Raw genomic sequence first — 20,179 nt, 5'->3', positions numbered from 1 at the left:
GATTGGGTTGCTGGATGAATGATTTGTAGAGTACATCTGTTATAAGATAACTTGTTTACATTCAGATTACTGAAGATGAAGTTTGAAGTCTTTGCGTGGGAAATGTAAGCCATATAGATTACTTCGCATAGCTAGGCTCTTTCCAAAATGTGTTAAGGGTGACATTTTTCTTGAAATATAATTAAAACAATTTTTGTGTATGAAGAGTTCTAGATCTTATTGAAAATGTATTTCTTGTAAAATGCTATGAAAAAGTAATTGATATATTTTAAATTACAAATTTGTATCTGGAACCAGTCCAGAACTATAATGTACAGTTTCCAGTGGTGTTTTCTTCATGTAAACTCTTCATGTGAATTTGCATGCATATTTTCAATTCAAATGTAGTTGTCTGAGACGTTAAGAGATTTCCTATTCATTATTTGAGAGTGCTGTGTACAAATTATAGAGATATTAATGGTGATTTTCACTATGGCAGATTTCCAGTCTGCTGCTGCTCTGGGAACAAGTATTTACCATTGCTTTTATCATGCTATCATTACCATGTCTTTGATAAATTTCAAAGTGGATAATTTGTGCCTCTCAGAGGACTGAGAATAATTCCCTTAGCGATCAGTAAACAGAGAGTGATTCAGTTCAATAGTTCTAGTGATATGTTTTTAATGAAATTGATACTACAGGGGGCGGTCACATGTGAGAGCTGTAGAGAAATGAGAATAATCATTGGACAATTCAGGGTGACATTCCTGTATGCTGGAATCACATTTCTTAATTTATACTTAAACTGGTCTTGATAGATGGGATTAGAATATTGTCAGTGATATTTCCACAATATCCCCAAGTGACTTAAAGAGCGTTTTCGTTTTATCCATAACATCTCTACTTTTAAATTGAATGTATTTTCATTAATTGTTTTCCCTTTCAGCAGTGAATCTTAGTACTCTTGAAATTGCAAAAGTGAATGGTATTGAAGACAGACAGGCAAGTTTAATTAAAACTTTATAATTAATTCATCAGTAAGATGAATTATTTCAATACAGATCCATTTTCTGATCATCATTAGCTGCTGTTCTCCACCTTTTTTATGTGAGGCTGCTGTGTCCTTTTGTCAGGTTATTTCGTGTGGTATAAATCAAGTGGAAAATATTACAAGTATCGTGTGTGAATTGAATCTTATTTAATTTCAGTTTTCCTGTAGCAGGTACTGAAGGTGTTAATGAGCTCACTGTTTCATTTTTGAAAGAAAAAGATAAAACGAGATGTAATTTTAAATGCAATTATGTTAGACAAGAATGTGTGAGATTTAGGAGGCAAGAGACAACTTTGTTCTCAAAATGTTTATGGTAGTGTGTGGACATAGAATAATTTCTTGTATTTTGTATTTTGTGAGAATAAAAAATAAATGAGGGCATTTTATGTTTTGATAGAAATCTATGTGGGTTGATTATTTTTTAATTTGAAAGTGCTTTCTCAGAATGCTCATCTGAAGCACTGTGTTGAAGAAAAGCACTGGAATAGTCCTTGAAATAGAATAGAATGTACACACTGGTCAAAAAATTAATTATTTTAATCTATTTCCAAGTGTGGCTTATCTGCTTGGGTTTTTATGTTTTGTTTGGTGGTTGTAATTTTTACCTGTTGTGTAATAGTATTTACTACCTGGTACGCTTAAAAGACAATCGAGTCTGGATTCAGGTGGAGGTCTTGTATTTAAAATGTGTTATATCTGTAATATGTCAATTTACAAATTACATTTTCAACAAGTTCAGCCCAATTGTAGGCAGCCAGTGGAAGGAGCAACTCCCTCATCACTAATTTGTCAGCAAGCCTCTTAGTTTTCATTTGTGGTTGTCTTTTTTTATGACATGTTCTCTAAAATAAATATATTTGTTTGGAGGGCCTTTTTGACACTGATTCTGCTACCTTTCTTAAAATTTAGAATGCATTGATCTGGATGTAAGAACGATACATCAACTCCCTGGTCATGGTTCTGAGACATACTGAGCACATCATGAGAGCAAACATGTTCTTTGTTTCCTTACAAAGATCAAGGAAAATTCACAGAATTGCCAGTCCTAGTTATGTTGATGGAGGCTTAGAACTGAGATAATTGTCAGCTCTGTGTTATGTAGCACACTGATCTCACCTACTAATTGTCAGTGTGATGAGCTGATCATTACAGCAGTGAATAGATGAAAATCCTCTTAGAGGAAGAGCTGAGATCTCAGAAATGAATTAATGGAGTTATTGTGTCTTCCTCCACTTGGTCCCACACTCACATTAAGAGCTCTAGCCATCTTTAACAACAGATTTTTGACTGTGCTGTGAAATGATTCTTAAAGCAATGCTTCGAGCTAATTTTGAGCCAGTCTTTAGGATCTAAAATGTTTCAAGATGCAACTGTTTACTTTTTTAATAACCTGTGTCTGAAAAGAGCGCTCGGTGGGATAGTTACTGAACACTTTGTTCCCCGCACACTATTTAATTGTCTCCATGCAACTTTTTATGTTCCTGTGCAAAACGTGGTAAGTGGTAGAAAATGCCCCTCATTCAAAGTTGAACCTGCCTGATCATGTGAACTTCCGAGGATCTTAAATTACATAATCTGTGTTCAGGACTAACCTAGGAGTTTTAACCAGGGGTTTACCTATCCAATTCATTGTAAAGGCAGGAAACACACAGCTGGCTGCCTTTGGTGATAGCACTGGCATATCATAAAATGGCTGAAACTAAAGCCTGCCTTCTTTTACCAGGTATGGGCATCCTTAGACTTATGCAGGCCTCCTGCTTTACTAGATATAGTCATTATATGTTTTTCTTTCTCCTTGAGGCATAGAGAAAATATTGTTTACACAAAGAAGCGATGCTTGGAAAAATGGTTACTCCAGTGATCAGAATGGATCTCTCAGTTGCATAAGGTTTAGAGACTGCTGTCAGAAGCAATCAAGTCAGCATTCAAGAAAGCAGATGACTTGTTTTTCTTCTCCTCACCTGTTATGGTAGAGGGAGCAGCCATGTTTTCTGCTAGTTAGAGCATATGACCAACCCATCAAGGAGCTACAAGGAATACTCTTTGGTCTTCAGTATTGCTTTCTGTTTTTTTCTTCCTGTTTTTGTTTTGTTTTGAACAGTCAAACTGTTCCTTTTTCATTTGTGCCAACTTTTGACGTGTTAGTTGTATATTTTCTTTTCCTCTTCCACGTCTCTTGAGATTTTTGACGTGTTTTATGTTGGATAAGTAGAGTTGAGATGTAATGCCAAATGCTGCGTGGAGACTGTGGCATTTTAGCTGCAGATTACAGCCAGAAGGAGCTGACCTGTTGTTTAGACAAATGTGTTTCACAAACCTTTCAAATCCATTCATGGCAGAGAAGTAAAAGAGACAATAAACTTGAAATAATTTTCTAAACCACTGTGCATGTTACATTCATCTCTATAGCAACTACATAAATAGATCTATCCTGGAGATTAATTTGGGGATATTTTTAATGTCTCTTTAAATTCCATTTTCTTATTGAAACTTGAATTAACATACTTCTTCCACCCTTTAACTTGAGGAACATTATTGGTCATTAAACCGAACTTTTGAATGTGAAGAGTGAATGTGATATTTTTAATAAATACTAGAATTTGGAAGATCTGAGTGCACAGGTTACTCCTTCTAGCCCTGATGGCACAGTGACAAAATGTCTGTACATTAACTGTCTGGATCATCCGTCAGCCCTTTTGGGGAGTCTGCAGCTGGTAGTGAGGTTGTTTTTCCTATATCTTTTTGCTCATGAGTGTGAGAAATGAGATTCTGCCTTGCTTTTGGCTGCCTGTCTATATCCAGGAGGTGTTCAGAAGCTAAATTTTACAAAAATTAACCAAGAGTGGTTTTTCTATCTCACTTAATGTGCATCAGCTTGTAGTAAAAGAAGGCAGTTGTAGGGATCACACAATCAACAAAAGGGGATTAATAGAGAAAATATGTTTTATGCATGGAAAAAAAAATCTGGTTTATTTCATCATGTCTGTCCAGAGACAGGTCTTTAGCAATAGTGTGGTCAAAAAAAACTGATATGTCCTTTAAAAAATCCGTTGGGATTTATAGTTTATGTAAAGTTTACCTGCCCTTTTTTTTTTTTCTTGTATACCAGTAGTTTTGATTGCTAGGTGGGGGACTGGGGAGGAGAAGGGCTGGGAACAGGTGTGCTTCAACAGAGTGTTGAGAAGTGGTTTATGCTCCAACTGAGATTTACAATGTAACACTTCCCCCTCTATAACGTAGGGAAGTAGGAAGTTAGGACTCATATTTTCTGATACTGTGGTATGAGGAACAATAATTTGACTGATAATAGGGAAAATTTGTAACACAGGATAGCATTCCAATTTCTGTTAGATTTAGACATCAAAAATGTGCTGTGCATGGACCCTTACTGTGCTGGCTTGAATCACACATGATCAGATGTTAATACCTTCAGTTTTGTTGCTGCACCAGTACAGTAATGATATACAGCAGGTTTAGTTTTAGATCACTATGGAATCAAGAATGCTGAGGAGTCAAATCTGTTAAATCTTGTTACTTTTACACTGTGTTCGTGCCTAGGGCATCTTTATAAACTCATATATAAAATATTTTTTATGAAAGATTACATTAAGTCAGAGGATTAGAAGGTAGGGGCGAAGAAGAAGAAAAATAATTCAAACCAGTGACAAAAGGAGCTTTTATGCTTCCTAAATGAACAGATTTTTCACATGAAGGTAGATTATGAGATTAGTATGGCTGGGATTGCTTTTTTGTTGCTTCTTTGCTTATATGTCACTAAGGAACAAGTTCTTCATATAAATACATATTTTAAGGGGTAAAAATTTTGATTTCTTACAACTTGTAAAATGTTAGTCACGTTTTGCTGTTGTTAAACTTGTGTAGCTTTAATCATGATTATTGAATTTATAGCACATTTGTATGTTTAAGAAATAGGATTGGTTTTATCAGGTATCCAACATGTATGTGTTTAATGATAGCATCTTAAGTACTGGCCTTTCTTTCCCTGGTTGCTAAACAAGTTTTTCGAATGCTTACTGTACTGTTAGATTATTTTTCAAAATAATTTTCATGCCAATAGGAAAGATATATCTCTATTTCAACAGAAATTATGTGTTATATTTTATAGTAAACTTTTCCCCCCACTGTTATTTGTAGTCACGAAATACAATTTGTCATTTTGTAGTCTATCTTTACAAAAGATATTTCAGTAAAATTTGACTAAAACTGTTTTCTTCATTATCTTAATTTTATTTGGTAGATTTAAGGTTATTGTAGGTTATTTTTCTTTTTTTCTTCTTCAACACAGAAAAAAACAGGATACACATCAAGTACAGTTATAAAAGTCAATTATTTTTACTTGCTTTCATTTTTAGAATGAATATTTGATTCTGTCCAGCAGTAGCATAAACTGCTGATTTTGACCACCACAAAAATTTACAAAGAGTTCATTTTTTTCACCGTCAACCTGGTGTTGAAATAGTCATGAGGATTTATTGCATAATACTTTAAGCTTCCTCTAACATCTTGTTGCAGATAGCAAGTATGCTTCATAGTCATCTTTTAAAGCAAAGCTACCCCTAGTTGGCAGGTTTGGAAGAGGTTCAACTCAGACAAAGCAATTGCTGAAATGCAAAGCATCATTCATTATTTGGAGTCTTGTGTGTGTTGCTGATGCCATTCCAGAAAGTTGCATAACATTGTGTTTTTCTTCTTTTTTGCTGACAGGTGATAAATCCAATGGGATGGGATGCATTTGGTTTACCAGCAGAAAATGCTGCAGTTGAGCATGGCCTTCACCCTGCAAGCTGGACAGAAAGGTAATTTTTAATGAATTGAAGTATGACATTTCCATGGGGGATACCTGTACTGTAACCCCCATAAACCAACAAAACAAAGCAAAAACAGCATAGAAGAAAGACAGTACAGAAAGAACCAGGGTTATCTGGGACCAAAGTACATTTTAAGGGACTGTGCAGATGATTCAGTTTTGAAAAATAAATATATTGGGATGATTTTCAAGGTTTTAATCTCAAGGACCTTTAAATTGTAAAGTGGTAGAATATCAAAAGAGAGACTTTTCCCAAACACACAAATTGGTTAGTAAGAAATAAATCAGAATTTCATTATGGCGAGGTAAATCTTAGTATAGAATACATAGTTAAAGATTATGATCTACTGGTTAGATTTACTAGCAGTTTTCAGTACCATGCAAAAGAGGAAGGAGATAGTTTTTTTGTTTCAGACTGGGTCTTAGAAAGTGCTAAGCAGCTGTTATTGCTGCTGATTTCTGTGAACATCTTGGGCTTTAGACCACAGAATTGGGTGTTATATTCCCCTAATATTCTTTAAAATAAGTAAAAGGTTATGTAAGTAAATACTTTCTATAGGTAACTTGGAAACCAGTCTTGCTAAGTGAAGCTGTTTGTTGTACTCTGGATGCAGTAATCTAGCTGTGGTATCTTTTTAGACCTTGATCCATTTCCTTCCTTGATAATGCTGTTTCTTTGGGATTTTTTCATGCTTCTTGTCCCATCTTAAGATACTTGATACTTTTCCAGCCAAAATATGATTTGGCAACTGATTTCACTTAGGAAGAATGCATGCGGGCACTACACTCAAATTCTGAGTTACTTCTGCTCAAATTTTTAAAATTGCCTTTATGTATTATTTAGAAAGAGTATGCCTGAAAACCATTTGCCATGAAGACACAAAACCCTGGTTTTGTTCATTCGAGGGAGTCTGAAAAATCCCTGTGCACACTGTGTTGTGTGCTATCAGTTATGTTGTAGCATGGTCAGTAAATCAATGATTTCTGTCTTCCTTCGATAAACCTGTGTAAACTCAGCTGTAAAACACATCTGCGTATCTGTTACATGAGTGTCTCATTTTTACCTCAATTATCTTGATGGAAACTTCACCAGATAGAGCATTACTGTGATCCTTCCCTACCTGACAAATGAGGCACAGAGAAGCAGAGGTTGTAACTTTGAGACAACGAGGCTGACATTAAATACTTGCTGACTGCAGAAGGGTTAGTGTTTTCCCCTTCTTTCTACTACATGGTCTACCTATTATACTGGCTTTGGCACTCGAAGGGCATTTTGCTGAACTGACTCAGTTTGCCAGCTCAGAGGAAAGCCATTCTGCCAGCTGACTGAGCTGAATTGGCTCAAGGGAAAAGCAGCAAGCATGTGGGGCAGAGACTTGTGCAATAGCAAAGAACTGTGTCAGCTCAGCCTGTGTCATCTTTGCAGTTTGTCTAGTTCATATCAAAAAGCATGTGGCAGGGCACAGCCTGAGCTGATTATCTTCTGCTGCTTTCTGTGCTCTTCTATTTTTCTCTTTTGTTGTAAATAGGTGTGTATTGTTCCATATTCTTAAAGCAGTTCAGCTAGTTAGTTGCAAGGACAAGATGTTTTATACTGGAGAAAAGTTTTGCTTTTAAAGTTTCCTTAGTACTGAAAAGAGCAATTATCTAGTTTTAAGAGTTAGCTATAACAAAAAAACTGAGAAAAGGTAGCACATCATAATTGGAACTTATTACAGCAGCATCCAAATAGAAAAAATATTTACATACCTAATTTTTTTTTCGTTTATGCTAAGGAAAGGAGTTGGTTCATCATACAGGCAGTTTAAATTCTGACCACTGAAGTAATTAGTGTCTCCCATTTTCTCCACTGCCCCTGTCCCAAATGTTTTTCATGCCTGCAGCAAGGATGAACTGAACTGAACATGAAGCTGTGGCATCAACCCTGATGTGTTTTAGTCATCCCTGGTGCAGACACAGCTGCCCCTGTAAAAGGGGGCACATTAACCATTTCAGTTTGCTTGTTTCAGGAGTGACCAACCAAATTTCAGAGTATCTTGATTTGCTGAAGAGGTGATTTCAAATTAACTTATATTGACTATTACTTCTTATATTCTCAAAGATAGGAAAAAACGTAAAACAAATTGAAGACAGAGTTAATTATACAAACAGAAAATTTTGTTGGCATGAGTAAGTATAGCAGCAGAAGCTTTGTGAAAATTACTCAAATATTATTTTTTTTAATCAGTACTGTTAATTTTGAATGGGACTTTAATTAAAGCAGCACTACTAAAAGTGTGGTTTCTTCCAGTGAAAGCCATGAGTCCATAATAGGATTTCCTGGTATACCCAAACCAGGAAAGATAGCTTACTAGAAAAGGCAGGTCTTTTCCAGGTACTGAATACTTGCATTTCTCAGTTATTCAGCAGTGCAAGTTTGCTCTGGATCAGAATTAAATGCCTGATTTCATGACTGTCAACTTAGCCACAGTGGGAGGATAGATACTACTTCATCTGACATAATGCATTTTAGTAGAAAGATATAAGTCCATTAGAAATTTTAACCAATGTTACAGTATGTGAATGACTTCACACCAGGTCACTAATTAGTGTCGTGTAATTCTGGGTATTTTGGTAAACTGTGTTTAGTACATTTTCAAACTAAAGCTTCACTGTATATTCTGCTGTATCTTACTTTACATTTAGAATATTATTGATCTGGGGCAACATCTAGCCCTATCTAGCCCTACAGTTTCACCGTTGACTTAGGTTTTCTGCTGCCACCAGAAGTTTAGCTGTTCCTTGTTGCCTCCCAGGATATATGTTCCCACCACCTCCTTTGTGTTGGCTCAGCTGTTTTTGTGGCCCACAGTCTTGGTTTGATCAGCCTGTTGATCAGAGGGAAGAAAGAAAACTGGTGGGGTTTTTTTTGAGAACTTTTTGTAGGGAGTGTCTTCAGTTGAATGGGTAAGCTGATTCAAGTCATCCTATAGCCACACAATCACCACAGCCACAGCAAAATATAGCCAGGATAGCATTGTCAGGATAGAGCAGGATTAAGCTGATGGTAGAAGTGCATCCTACTGCATTAAGAAGATTTCAGAGGGCCCTTTGGCTCAAATGCAGTGAAGATAATTAAAAATAATGAGAAGTGGTGCTTCAGTAATGCTTCCTTCAAACTGCAGTGCCATATTTACTATTAAGTTGCATTAAAATCAAGAGAAAAAAAAAATCTGTCTGGTATACATAGCCAGATTGGACCAGAATACACTGGGGACTTTTAAAATTATTATTTAAGATGAGTATTCTGACAATTCTGAGATCATAGTGTTTAGAGGTTAGCTAGTGCTTTTGATTTCTCAGAACTTTTTAAGCACCTGATTTTAAATGTGATCACACGATAGAAATATTTTAAGTTAATAATTTTTAATTTATTATTATTATTATTTTGCAGTAATATTCAGCACATGAGGGAACAGTTTGATGCACTAGGTCTCTCTTTTACATGGGAAAGGGTAAGATTTTCTTTTTAAATGGATACTGCTTTATTTTATTGTATGATGCAACATTGAAAGCCATGGAATTTCACTATTTTATTTATGACAATATAAAAGTCTTTGGTAGTGACCAGTTAAAGTTGTTAAACTGTAAAATTTAGCTTTTTATCAGATTTTCCTCATTTTTGGAATACTGATATCATCTGATAATATCAATGTTTAGGAGAATCTTTAAAGTGATTTCAGTTTTGTATTTGGATTTTTCTCTCTGCTTTTTCGTCTCTTTGAAGTATCAATTTTCTGTGTTAGAAGGAAGGCAATAGTCAAACAGATATTTATGAAACAGCAATGCCTTTGTGTTAAGGTATGTATTTTTTGAGGAGCACTCTCTTCAATGTGTATGTCAAGGGCTTGGTTTTGATATTCCAAATTTTGAAGCAAAAGCCTGCATTTTTGTAGATGTTCATATCGTGACCATTTTGGAAAACATAAATTTTATTTAAAACACTAGTGCTTGAGAATCAGGTGTTCACCTTAAAAAACTTCCCAAACACAGATCAGATCATAAGCTAATGTCATTTTCCAGTTAAAAAAGGAATTAATGTTTGAAGCAATTGTAAGGCTATTGCATTTACCAGTGAATCAGTCTATCACTGCCTTTATATTCTCAGCAATAACTGTTATCACCTTAATGTGATTTTGAATAGAGTGATGGAGATGCTAATCTTGGATTTTTATAGCAGTATTGTAGATCTGAAAAGGGAACACATTACTTTCTGACAGTCTGAGACATGCCATCTGTTTTCTTTAATCTTGAAGGTGAAGTTGTTTATTTGTATGTCTTACATCTAAAAAACCATATTTCATCATGTCATATATATGGCAAGATTTTTCAGTATAAGCCTTTTTAGTAAGGTTTTCGTTTTCTTGGTAGCCAAAAAGTTGCTCTGAAAATAAAAGATTTGTTGTGGAAGGTTCACGGCACACATGCTTGACAATTATTTTCTTATATTTGAAACTGATGGTATCAAGAAAATTCAGAAAATTCATCTCCGTGTATGGACTTCTGTTTAACCCTTCCATTCCAAAGAACAGATGGAGAACTGGCAGTACTGAAAACCATGGCAGGAAGTATAAGTACACAGGGAAAAATCATTTGTCATCTCTGTGCCTGTTCTTTGAAGCTTACCCTTGCTTTTCTAGTAAACCATGTTTTGGTTAATGAACTTTCAGGAGTCTCTGAAAGGGCTCTGAAAGTCTACAATGTACTCCACTTGAACTGTTGTGTAATTGAAATACTTTGAAATGCTCTAGGGGCATGTAGTTTGTGGTTTTGAAAGGTAAGATTTTAAAACAGCTAAAAAGCATTCCTTGAAACACAGTACATTTTATTTTTCACTCCTCAGCTAATCAGTTAAGTTTTATTTTACCTAGAAAGCCTATGTTACTAACTGGAGTAAGAGTGATCTGAATAGTAGCCATTAGTAATAGATATGTTTATTCATTGCAAAAAATGTCTGATACCTAAAATATTATATGATCTTCAAATGCACAGATATTTGAGCTAGCCATGAAAGAACCTGTGGAAATAGAATCCGTAGCAGAATGTGTTATCCAGGCTGATAAAACCTGCTTCTCTGCAAGGCTAATTAGGCTGGGCAGAGCATCTTACTGCCTCAGCTGTGCTGCTTCTGGGGTAACCCAAGCATCTTTGCACAGCAAAGCACTGTGCTGTGCAGGTACCTATCAAAAAAGTGAGCTCTTTGAGGTAAGGAGTATTTTTTTTTAGTATTCTCTACTTGTATGGTTCTAAATCAGGGGGCTTACAAAACACTGACACTGCAAACAAACCCAGTAGCATTAGTGACTCCTGTGAAAAATCCAAGTAAGATACCTTTTATATGTGTTAGTTTAATTAACCAAAAACCATTATACAAAACAGGAGTTTGTTTTTAATTTAATTTCACTGGTCTTGCTTAAATCTGCCCCTCCATTGTGCTAGAGCGTAGTGCTTAGCAAATACATGCTGGAGGGAGCCCATTCCCCTAACTTAGATACCTATTTTAGTGTGTGGTGAATTGCCTTTTTAGAGTGTGAACCTTTTATGTTAACTGTCCCTGTCCTCTGTGGCCAGCTTAGAGTATATTATATGGCTAGGTGATGGGAAGGGAACTTAAATAAATGTTGCCATTTTAAAAATGGTAAAGGAAAAAAGAAGTGAGTGGGAAAAAAAGTCCATTTTGAATACCTAGTGCATGTAGCTGTGCTGAAGAATCTGCCTACCTATAAAGTCATGTCTGGTGGTCGAGAAATTCCTGTCCAGGAATATGAAGACTAGGTCTAATTTTATTGCTTGATAAAATTATTATGAACAAATCCCAGTGCACCTGCGATAGTAGAAATTTCCTTTTATTTATCTGTGGGGGAGTTTTTGTTGTTCTCTGTCTTATAAATCAAAATGTGCAAATATGTTTATGTTGCAGCAGTAAGTAAAGTTATTTAATCAGTGAGGCACCACAAATAAGACATTATTAAAAGCTAATTAGATGATTTTGGACAGTCAAGTTACAAAGACACCTTAAAATTATTCTCCTGAACAGAAAATGTAAGCAAATGAAAAATGTAATTAAATGCATAAAATAACTCTATAAGTACTTTTCTTTTAAATACTGATAGTAATCTAAAATTTTTTACCTGAAACATGGAGGTATTTTAAGTGCCTCAAGTTAGAAATGTTGTATTTTTAAATCACTTCAAAAATGGTGCGATTTTGGGGAGATACTTAAAAAAAACAATAAGAGAGAGAGAATTTCTATTCTGAACATTTATGTTTCTCGGATGCAAGATTACAAAGCTGAAGTTTCAGCGTGGAAGAAATGTCTCTAAGAGACATTAAAAACACCTGCAAAATTAAAAAATCCCCAACATTGCAGTTATGTTTTGATTTTAAGATACCAATAATCAGAGCATTCCTGGTGGTCAGATTTTTCAAAAATATCACCTCAGATAGCATAGCAATCTGCTTGCCACTTTTTTTAAAGATGATTTTCAAGGCAATTAGGAAATACAATTTTCAAAGATTCATGTCATCAGCAACAAGGAATGGAGAGCATATAACATTTTTCCTTTCTTTTTCTCAGGAGTGCCATCAGACTGAATGCATGTTCCCAGCAAGCCATCAGTTCACCACTGTTGTTACTATCAATCTGTAATTTTCTCATAGAAAGTAGCTCATTCTGCATTTCAATTTCTGCATTCCAAGTGACATATTTATTTTGCATAAGAGTACATTAAAAAAGACGAAATCTTTGGTAGATTTTCTTTGTGCAGATATTTTTCTGCTTAGATTTGAAGTCATTCTTGTGCTCTGCCTGACCATGCATAAAGCTAACAATACATAGAGCATTACCTATGTACCTATGTACATTGTATGTACAATGTATCTATTTCCTTTTCATCCACATATCACTGATAATCAGTGATCCTACTTGTAATTAAATAAAAGAAGCAAACTCTTGATACAAGGCTACTTTTTTTTTTGAGGAAGATATTCATGCTCTAAAATGTAGGCACTGAATGACATTTGTATTTGTAGCTAATAAAGCATAAAACTAAGGGCCTTTGAAATACAAATATTCAAATTAATTTAGAAATGTAGGTTGGTCTATCTCTAAACCTCAGAAATCAAATAATTATACTTTCAGATGAGGTGTTACATGCCCTTTAAAACCAAAATAGGCAAATAATTGATTAAACTGTTTAATCTTCCCAAATAGAATTTGAAAAGAATCTGCCCAGATTTTTTCTGCTTGTCTCCTTTTAAATAAGTGCAACATGCCTATCTTTAGGATAGCGTAAGACTATGGTAAAAATAAAATTATTGGCAATAAACTAGGAAATTACTTCTCTCCAGTTATATGTTATTCATAAGGCCTGGTGGATCTTAGAACAAATAAATCTTTTCATGCAGCCTGTAAACATTACTTTTATTTGAAAAAAAAAAGAAATAAAGAAAGTATCTTGAAGATGTAACTTTCTTCTTAAAAATACTAGCAAAAACCAGTTAAAAGGTCAGAGATTCATAGTAGAACATCGTAAGAACAGAGCAGATTTAGAAAAAATAATAAATTTTAAAACAGAGCATTTGAAAATGAGTTTTTCTTTTATTAAAAACACCAAAATCTTTCATCCAGTTTGAGTTGGTTTTTTTCAGGGTTTTTTTAATGCAGATTCTTTCCTGATGGTTTTCCCATATTTTTTTGTAGCTGAAAGGAATTTTTTTAAACCAGATTATTTCATTATGAATGGCCCTTTAACGTTAACATGAATCTATTGCTTCCCAGTTGCAGTGCTATCAAATCTAAATTGTAATACTGCCATTTTAATCTGGAACTGAGAATTTATTTGCAAAAGTAAGTAAGATACCAACCCGTCCATCGTGGTATTTGTTAGGAACAGATTACTGTGCTGCAATAAATGGATTAAGCAAGGTAGTTTTTAATAAGGGTAGGGGTCTTTCTCTTCTATGTACTTCAAGGTACTTGCCAGTACCTGTCCTTTTAAAAGCAGACTGTTCTTACAGGTGGTTTGTTTTAATTGTTGTGATGAACTGATTTGATGAATGTCATTCCTGTAGGAATAAGGAGCACTAACAGTAACCAATGATAAAGAGGCATTTTGGTGAGAGTATGGGATACTCTTTTTGAAGCTGACAGGAGGAAAAGGGAAAATGGATGGGGAGAAGAGGGAGATGCTTTCCCTCCCATTTCATATTACCACCTGAAAGGCAGAGGTAATGGGTGACTAAATCTGTCACAGAGCACTGAAGAGCAAATGCAGTGGACAGTGAGCAGTATCTTACATATTTGTAAAAGGGTTCTGATTTTTTAGTAGGTATTTTATTTTTGGAGAAAATATGTTAATGTCATGTTATATATATTCACTGAACCATTTTATGCTTTGGGGTTCTATATGTGTGCTGTTTATGCTAGTGCTCAGATCACAAATGAGAAGCAGAAAGTAACAATTTTTGGCAGGGTGGAATGGCTCCAGCATGCTATTTTTCAATCCCTTTTATAAACTCTTTTGTGTATTTCTGAGTTAAGTTAGTTATGTTAATGCTCTGCAGATCTTTGTCATGCTTATAAAGTATAAATAGAAACATTAACATTCGCCTTAATTTAAGCATGATGGCAGCATAATGGAAACTTTTTACCAGACATCATTTATTTAATCAAGATCAGTAACTGGAATACATAGAAAATTATTTTTAACTGTAAGTCTTAATGTGCTAAATGATAGGAAAAAAAAGGCCCAAAACATATTTTGGGATTGACAAGAGTTTGCTGGCTTGCCTTCAGCAGCTCATTTCACTTGATAGTGATGTAATTTCTCTTTCTTCATTAACTTCAAATGCTACTCCAAACCTTCATGGTTATAAAGTTAAATTATGAACCTGAGTGATCTTTTTGCAGCTCAATGACCACACAGCAGATTTTTTTTTTCGGCGACACGGTCTGCTGCATTTCTTTCTAAAAAGTGTCAATTTACAACTTGTGAGAGACCACGTACATGGGATTCCATTCTCAGGAGTTACCTTGTATCTTGTAGCTCAAGTTTGTCTGGCTTGTAACATGCTTGTTTAGATTGGGACATGTAATCTTTTTGTTTCAGAAAGCGCAGATCTGCCATTCAGGGCCAGAAGGACAAATCTCCAATCATTTTACAATTTTTATTTGACAACTCACTTCTGTTGTCCTACCCATTTGTCTGTTGCTCAGATAGTCTGACATTGTACTGAAGGGAATTGTCTCTATTCTTTTATGTGTCCAGTATTCCAGTGGTGAAACTCTGTTGCCTGTAGTGGCATCACATTGGCAGAAGAACTGTTGTCACTGTATGAAGAAGCGGGGGGGGGGAAGAATTACTAAATGGATAGTGTTTGGTTGGAGAGATGGAAATCAGACTTTTATCAAGTGGATTTTTTTCAGTGCAGAGCACAGGGAATTAATCAAGCAACTGTTTTTCATTACTAGGTCTTCACATGCTGTGCTGAAAACTTGCCATTAAATGTCTGTTTCTGATCTTGAAAGCCTCTTATACCCACTTTTGAGGCACATCTATTCAAAGGTCATATTAATTGTAAAAAGCAGTGTTTCAGCACTGGAATATAAAGTTCAAAGCAACTAGAATATAAAGCTGTAGAAAAAGAATAAAAATTTTATGCTAGAGTGTTTCAGATGTCATTTGAGTAGCAGATGATATTGCAGGAGTTGTGTGTAGTGGGAAGCTTAGATGATAGGAAAGCCCACGTGAAAGACATTTCACATTTGGAGCTATTCCTGGTACTTGATAACTATTTATAAAGGGAATAAATTTTATCAGTGGCTTACTGAGAAAGTTTTTATCAGTAACTCTAAAATCAAGAGGTGCCTGTGTTGATTTGAAGTTCAGCCATCTTCCACTTCAATATGTACAAATGTGGTCAAGCAGAAAGTTTGTAGAAATGTTTCTTCTTTAAACAAGTGCAAGTTAAAAAGAAAAAGTTGAGGAGGGAAATCTGGTCTCTACTGGTACATATTAAAGATGTAATGAAAGCTTAAATACTGAGTTACTCAGTTCTTTTCACTTTGGCCAAAATTTAAAGTATGTGGATGTGAGCATATAGGTTTGCATTGTGCCTGTGAAACCTGTGTTTGTGTTGAGACAACTGGGAGTATGTAATGATGGAATCCCTTAGTCATCTTTGCATATTATGATGTTTACTTGAAATGCAGTTTGTTTTTTTAAGAACAAACATTTAAAATATGGAACTTTGTAAGCAATTGGTCAGTAGGTTGTTTTTTAAATATTATATTCCACTTAAAACTTAGAAAATGTGTTTGAGTTTTGAAAAAAGCTATCCATTATAGTTACTTGCTATTCTCTTAATTCCCGTTCCTCCTTCTTATGTTGTCTTTTATTTTTTCTGTCTTTATTTCCCTCTTAACAGTCCCCCTCATTTGTGACTTCTTTTATGACTCATTTTTTCCATCCTTCAAGCTAGAGCCTTCTCCTAACTTGAGCTGCCTTGCCTTGCTTATTGACCTTTGGATGTAAGATATCCTTTGCAAGTCTTTCATCTCGAAGTTTAGAATCTTACCCTGTATTCAATCCTATCTACCCCACATGTTCTGTCTGACAGCAGCCCGGGTTCCTGTGTGGTGTTGTTCTGTCCTCACGCATCCAATGTTTCAGCTGTAAGCTCCTTGTTCTGCTCATTTCACTGCAGAAGCTCCCAGCTGCCTCTGAGCAGTCAGCAGGCTCTGTTCCTGCTTTTCATTGCTGACCAACAGAGGAAAAGGCTACCTGGCTAGGATGGCTTCTTTGACAGAGGTCTTTTTTTTTCTGGTTTTGCTGTTTCCCAGATCAGACAGCTGTGATCATTTCCATTCATCTTCTGTTCTTATATCTATCAGCATTAATATTACAGGATTCTTATATTCCATGTTAAGAGGGAAACTTTTCTTTGCACATCAAACCCACACAAAGCCTGTGCTCTCTGATTTCGTGTACAGGTGAATATCACTAATTGTAAACATTACAAAAATGAGGTTTGTATGTGAACACAGACATGAAGAAACAGTTATGTTTTCTCTGTGGAATATATTATACACTCCTGGGTTAATTGTCTATGTTAAAATGATGTAAGAAAATACTAAGCATAGTTTCAGGAATTTTTATTTTGTTTAATTTCTACAGGAAGTAACCACTTGCTTGCCAGAGTACTACAAATGGACGCAATATCTCTTTCTTAAGCTTTTTGAAGCTGGGATAGTGTATCAAAAAGAGGTAGGTACAAACTTTGAACTCTAATATTTTGCAGGTACACTAATTTAAGTTATTTGTGTCAGTGGCACATTTCCAGATTGTCCATTCACATTCATTCAGTGATTGTGCTCTATTAATTTTAAATCACTCAAAATAGAAATAATGTTATATATAACTGAATTTTATATGTAACTAACTAATAAACCAACATGAATGGCCATTGTAACAAGTCAAATCAGAAGTGTTTATTGTCAGAGATTTGCATTGAAGTGCAGGATCAGAATATAGCTTTTATTAGTTTGTTTCCTGGCTTTAATATATAATTTTCTATAGATCTTAACTTCCCTCATGAAAATATATGACATTGTGATCATTAGGAGTCTCTTCAGATGTGAGATTATTTATCTGCATGACATTATTGTGATACTGTCTCAGAACTGGTGGGACTGGATATGACAGTTGGAGACTGGGTGCATAGCTGTCCTATTCCTGAACCCTATTTGTGATCTCTAAAGTGTTACAGAAGAACTGGATGCCATAAGACTATCACAGCTGTTTATCTTCTAGCAGTACATTAAGAAATTATAATATTTTGTAAATAACATGTATCAGGCTATCTGAAAAGTGAAGGGTTCAGTTAATTGCTTAAGTAGGAGGTAAAACAAAGATGTTAAATGAGTAGTCCAAAGGACTCGCTGTATAGCCAAGGCAATGCAGTTCCAAAATACCTGAACAGCTGCCCTTAAACAAAGTAGCAATTTAGTGAATGTTTCTAACTTAAAATGGGAACTAAGATTTCTTAAATACGATTTGATATTTCATTTGTATTTTATAGAAAGCAGGAAACCACATAGGATATAATTAGGGATGTACTCTAATTATTCTCTGAACCCAGGGAAAGAGACTGATGGTAAAAGGCAGCGTTTAAGATGGCAGGGTGTTACTGAGGTACTTCTCCCATTTGCATAGGCAAGATGTACTCAGAGATCTTAAATGATAACCAGCAAAAAACCTCAATATGTGATATGTACTAACATGCTGGATTTGGTTGGGGTTTTTTTATTTTTTTTCTTCTGTAATCATTTTAATTTGTAATAAAAAAAAATAAACCCCTGTCTTTGCCGTAACAAATATATTTTTATATGTAAATTTGTTTGCTTGACAAGTGACCCCAAGCGAATCTGAAAAGCACAAGGTTTGCTGCTTTATTCCAAGCAGTGATGATATACAAAATAAATTTTTCATGTAGGCTCCAAGTACTGTGGGATCCTGGAGGAGTTTGGGTACCAGTGATTGAATCTGCTTCCAACTTCCATCTGCTTTCAAGTCAGGGATCAGTTTGAGGACTTAAATCAGCATCTGTCAACCTGTAGGGGATATAATCTCTGGTGGATATGAACCAGTTGCTTTTTGGCAGGAAACAGATGGCAGAGAGAGCCCATAACCCTGGGTCTCTTCGAATAGTCGTATATACTTAAAGCATAAATTTATCTCATGTTGTCAGTTTATCTGCAATATATATTAAGGAGTACTTTTGCACAGCTTTAAGTCTCTTTTATTACAGTTTCATTTTGGGTACAATAACTCATAGCCTTACTGTGACAATAAGAAGAAGACAAGTAGAGCGTTAGCCTAGTTAATACTCCGTGCCAAGGAGTATGTGTGTCTGACCAGAAATTACCCTGGCAGGGACACACAGACTCAGTATGTCCAAGAGATGCAATTATGGAGGATTAACAATGTCTGTCTGGGTGCTACAGCATTCATAGCGGGCACCTTTATTCACCATAGCAAAATCCTCTTTCTTTTTCCTGCAGTACTGATCTAATCAATATACTATAGAGAATATTGACCTGGCCAGAAGTGGGTGTCTCATTGAGGATAATACCTGCCCTGACTCTGTGATTTTGATTAGACACCTGTAATCTGTAGTGGACCCAGAGACACCAAGCCCAGAGATAATCATGCTGTAGATACCTGAAGTTGGACGAGACAAATCCTATCTTAAAAGCATATGGTCTATATTGGCATAGTGAGAGATTGAAATTATTGGTGTGCTCTGTATGCTCTTGCATTGTGCTTTCTTTGTGTAGATGACTTTCAACAGCTTCCTGGGGTCGTAGTTTTAGAGGCTGTCATTGTCAAGAAGTTGCCTTTGTGAGGTATAAGTAGGAACTAAAGATTTAATTTATTAGCCAAGTTCTAGATATTAGTCAAAAGTCTGTGGGAGATGGAAGGAACAAAATGTAACTTTAAAAATTCAAAGACAAGACCTTTCAGCTACTGATTTCTTAAATGGGCACTTCAGAAGATGATCGATGATAGATAAAATGTAACATGAACAATATGAGGACAGTGATTAGTATTTGATTGAGATACTAAGTCCTCCTCATCCCAAAAAATGCATTTGAGATTTTCAAAAGGTCTTTAATGTATTAGAACTCTATGGAGGTACTGTTTTTCAGTCAGTCTGATTTAGCTCAAATACTAAATAACACTCAATATACTGGATTACTCTTCTTTATTGCTTTGATTATAGGTTTTTTCTCTTACTTTCTCTTCATTTTTTCAATTTAATATCTAGCATTTAGCAACACTTTTGGAATGACTGGTGGGATTCTTTTGTGATCTTAGATCCTTTATGGTGAGTGATCAGCTAAATTGTTGAACACTGGGGAGGAGAGAGATTTTGATTTTTACTCCCTCCCCAGTATATTATGTCTGGTATCTCAATTAACCTTCAAAAAACAAGGTTTGTACAGTTGAACACTAAGATTTATTTCACTTTGATGCATTTGTGTTGAGAAGGAAAGGTGATTCAAAAAGTAATTCACACAGCAGACAGAAGTTATGTGCAGATAATATCAACTCTTTCACTTGAAACATAGTTGACCATTATACTACTTCTTTGTGATTATGTCCTCTCAAAGTGGACATCCTTTTTTATTCATCTCCTTCAGTCTGACTCAACACTTTTGGATTAGTAGTGAAGAGCTTTTAAGCATCAGACTATGTCATTTGCATTATAGTCAATCG

The 20,179-nt window shown here is 35.2% G+C and overlaps 1 protein-coding gene across 1 annotated transcript in view; it reads left to right on the top strand.

Moving 5' to 3' along the window:
• The window catches only part of LARS2 (leucyl-tRNA synthetase 2, mitochondrial), an 86,166-nt gene that overhangs the window by 8,704 nt on the left and 57,283 nt on the right, over window positions 1-20,179 (top strand). The window contains exons 4-6 of the mRNA XM_064670240.1: window positions 5,756-5,847; window positions 9,292-9,352; window positions 17,075-17,164. Of these exons, the coding sequence (XP_064526310.1) occupies window positions 5,756-5,847; window positions 9,292-9,352; window positions 17,075-17,164 (243 nt within the window). The remainder of the gene's footprint in view (window positions 1-5,755; window positions 5,848-9,291; window positions 9,353-17,074; window positions 17,165-20,179) is intronic.

Source organism: Pseudopipra pipra, chromosome 1, assembly GCF_036250125.1.
Source record: "Pseudopipra pipra isolate bDixPip1 chromosome 1, bDixPip1.hap1, whole genome shotgun sequence".
NCBI classification, from domain to species: domain Eukaryota; kingdom Metazoa; phylum Chordata; class Aves; order Passeriformes; family Pipridae; genus Pseudopipra; species Pseudopipra pipra.
Note: the sequence above shows the minus strand (reverse complement) of the source record. Positions and strands in the feature narration are given on the sequence as shown.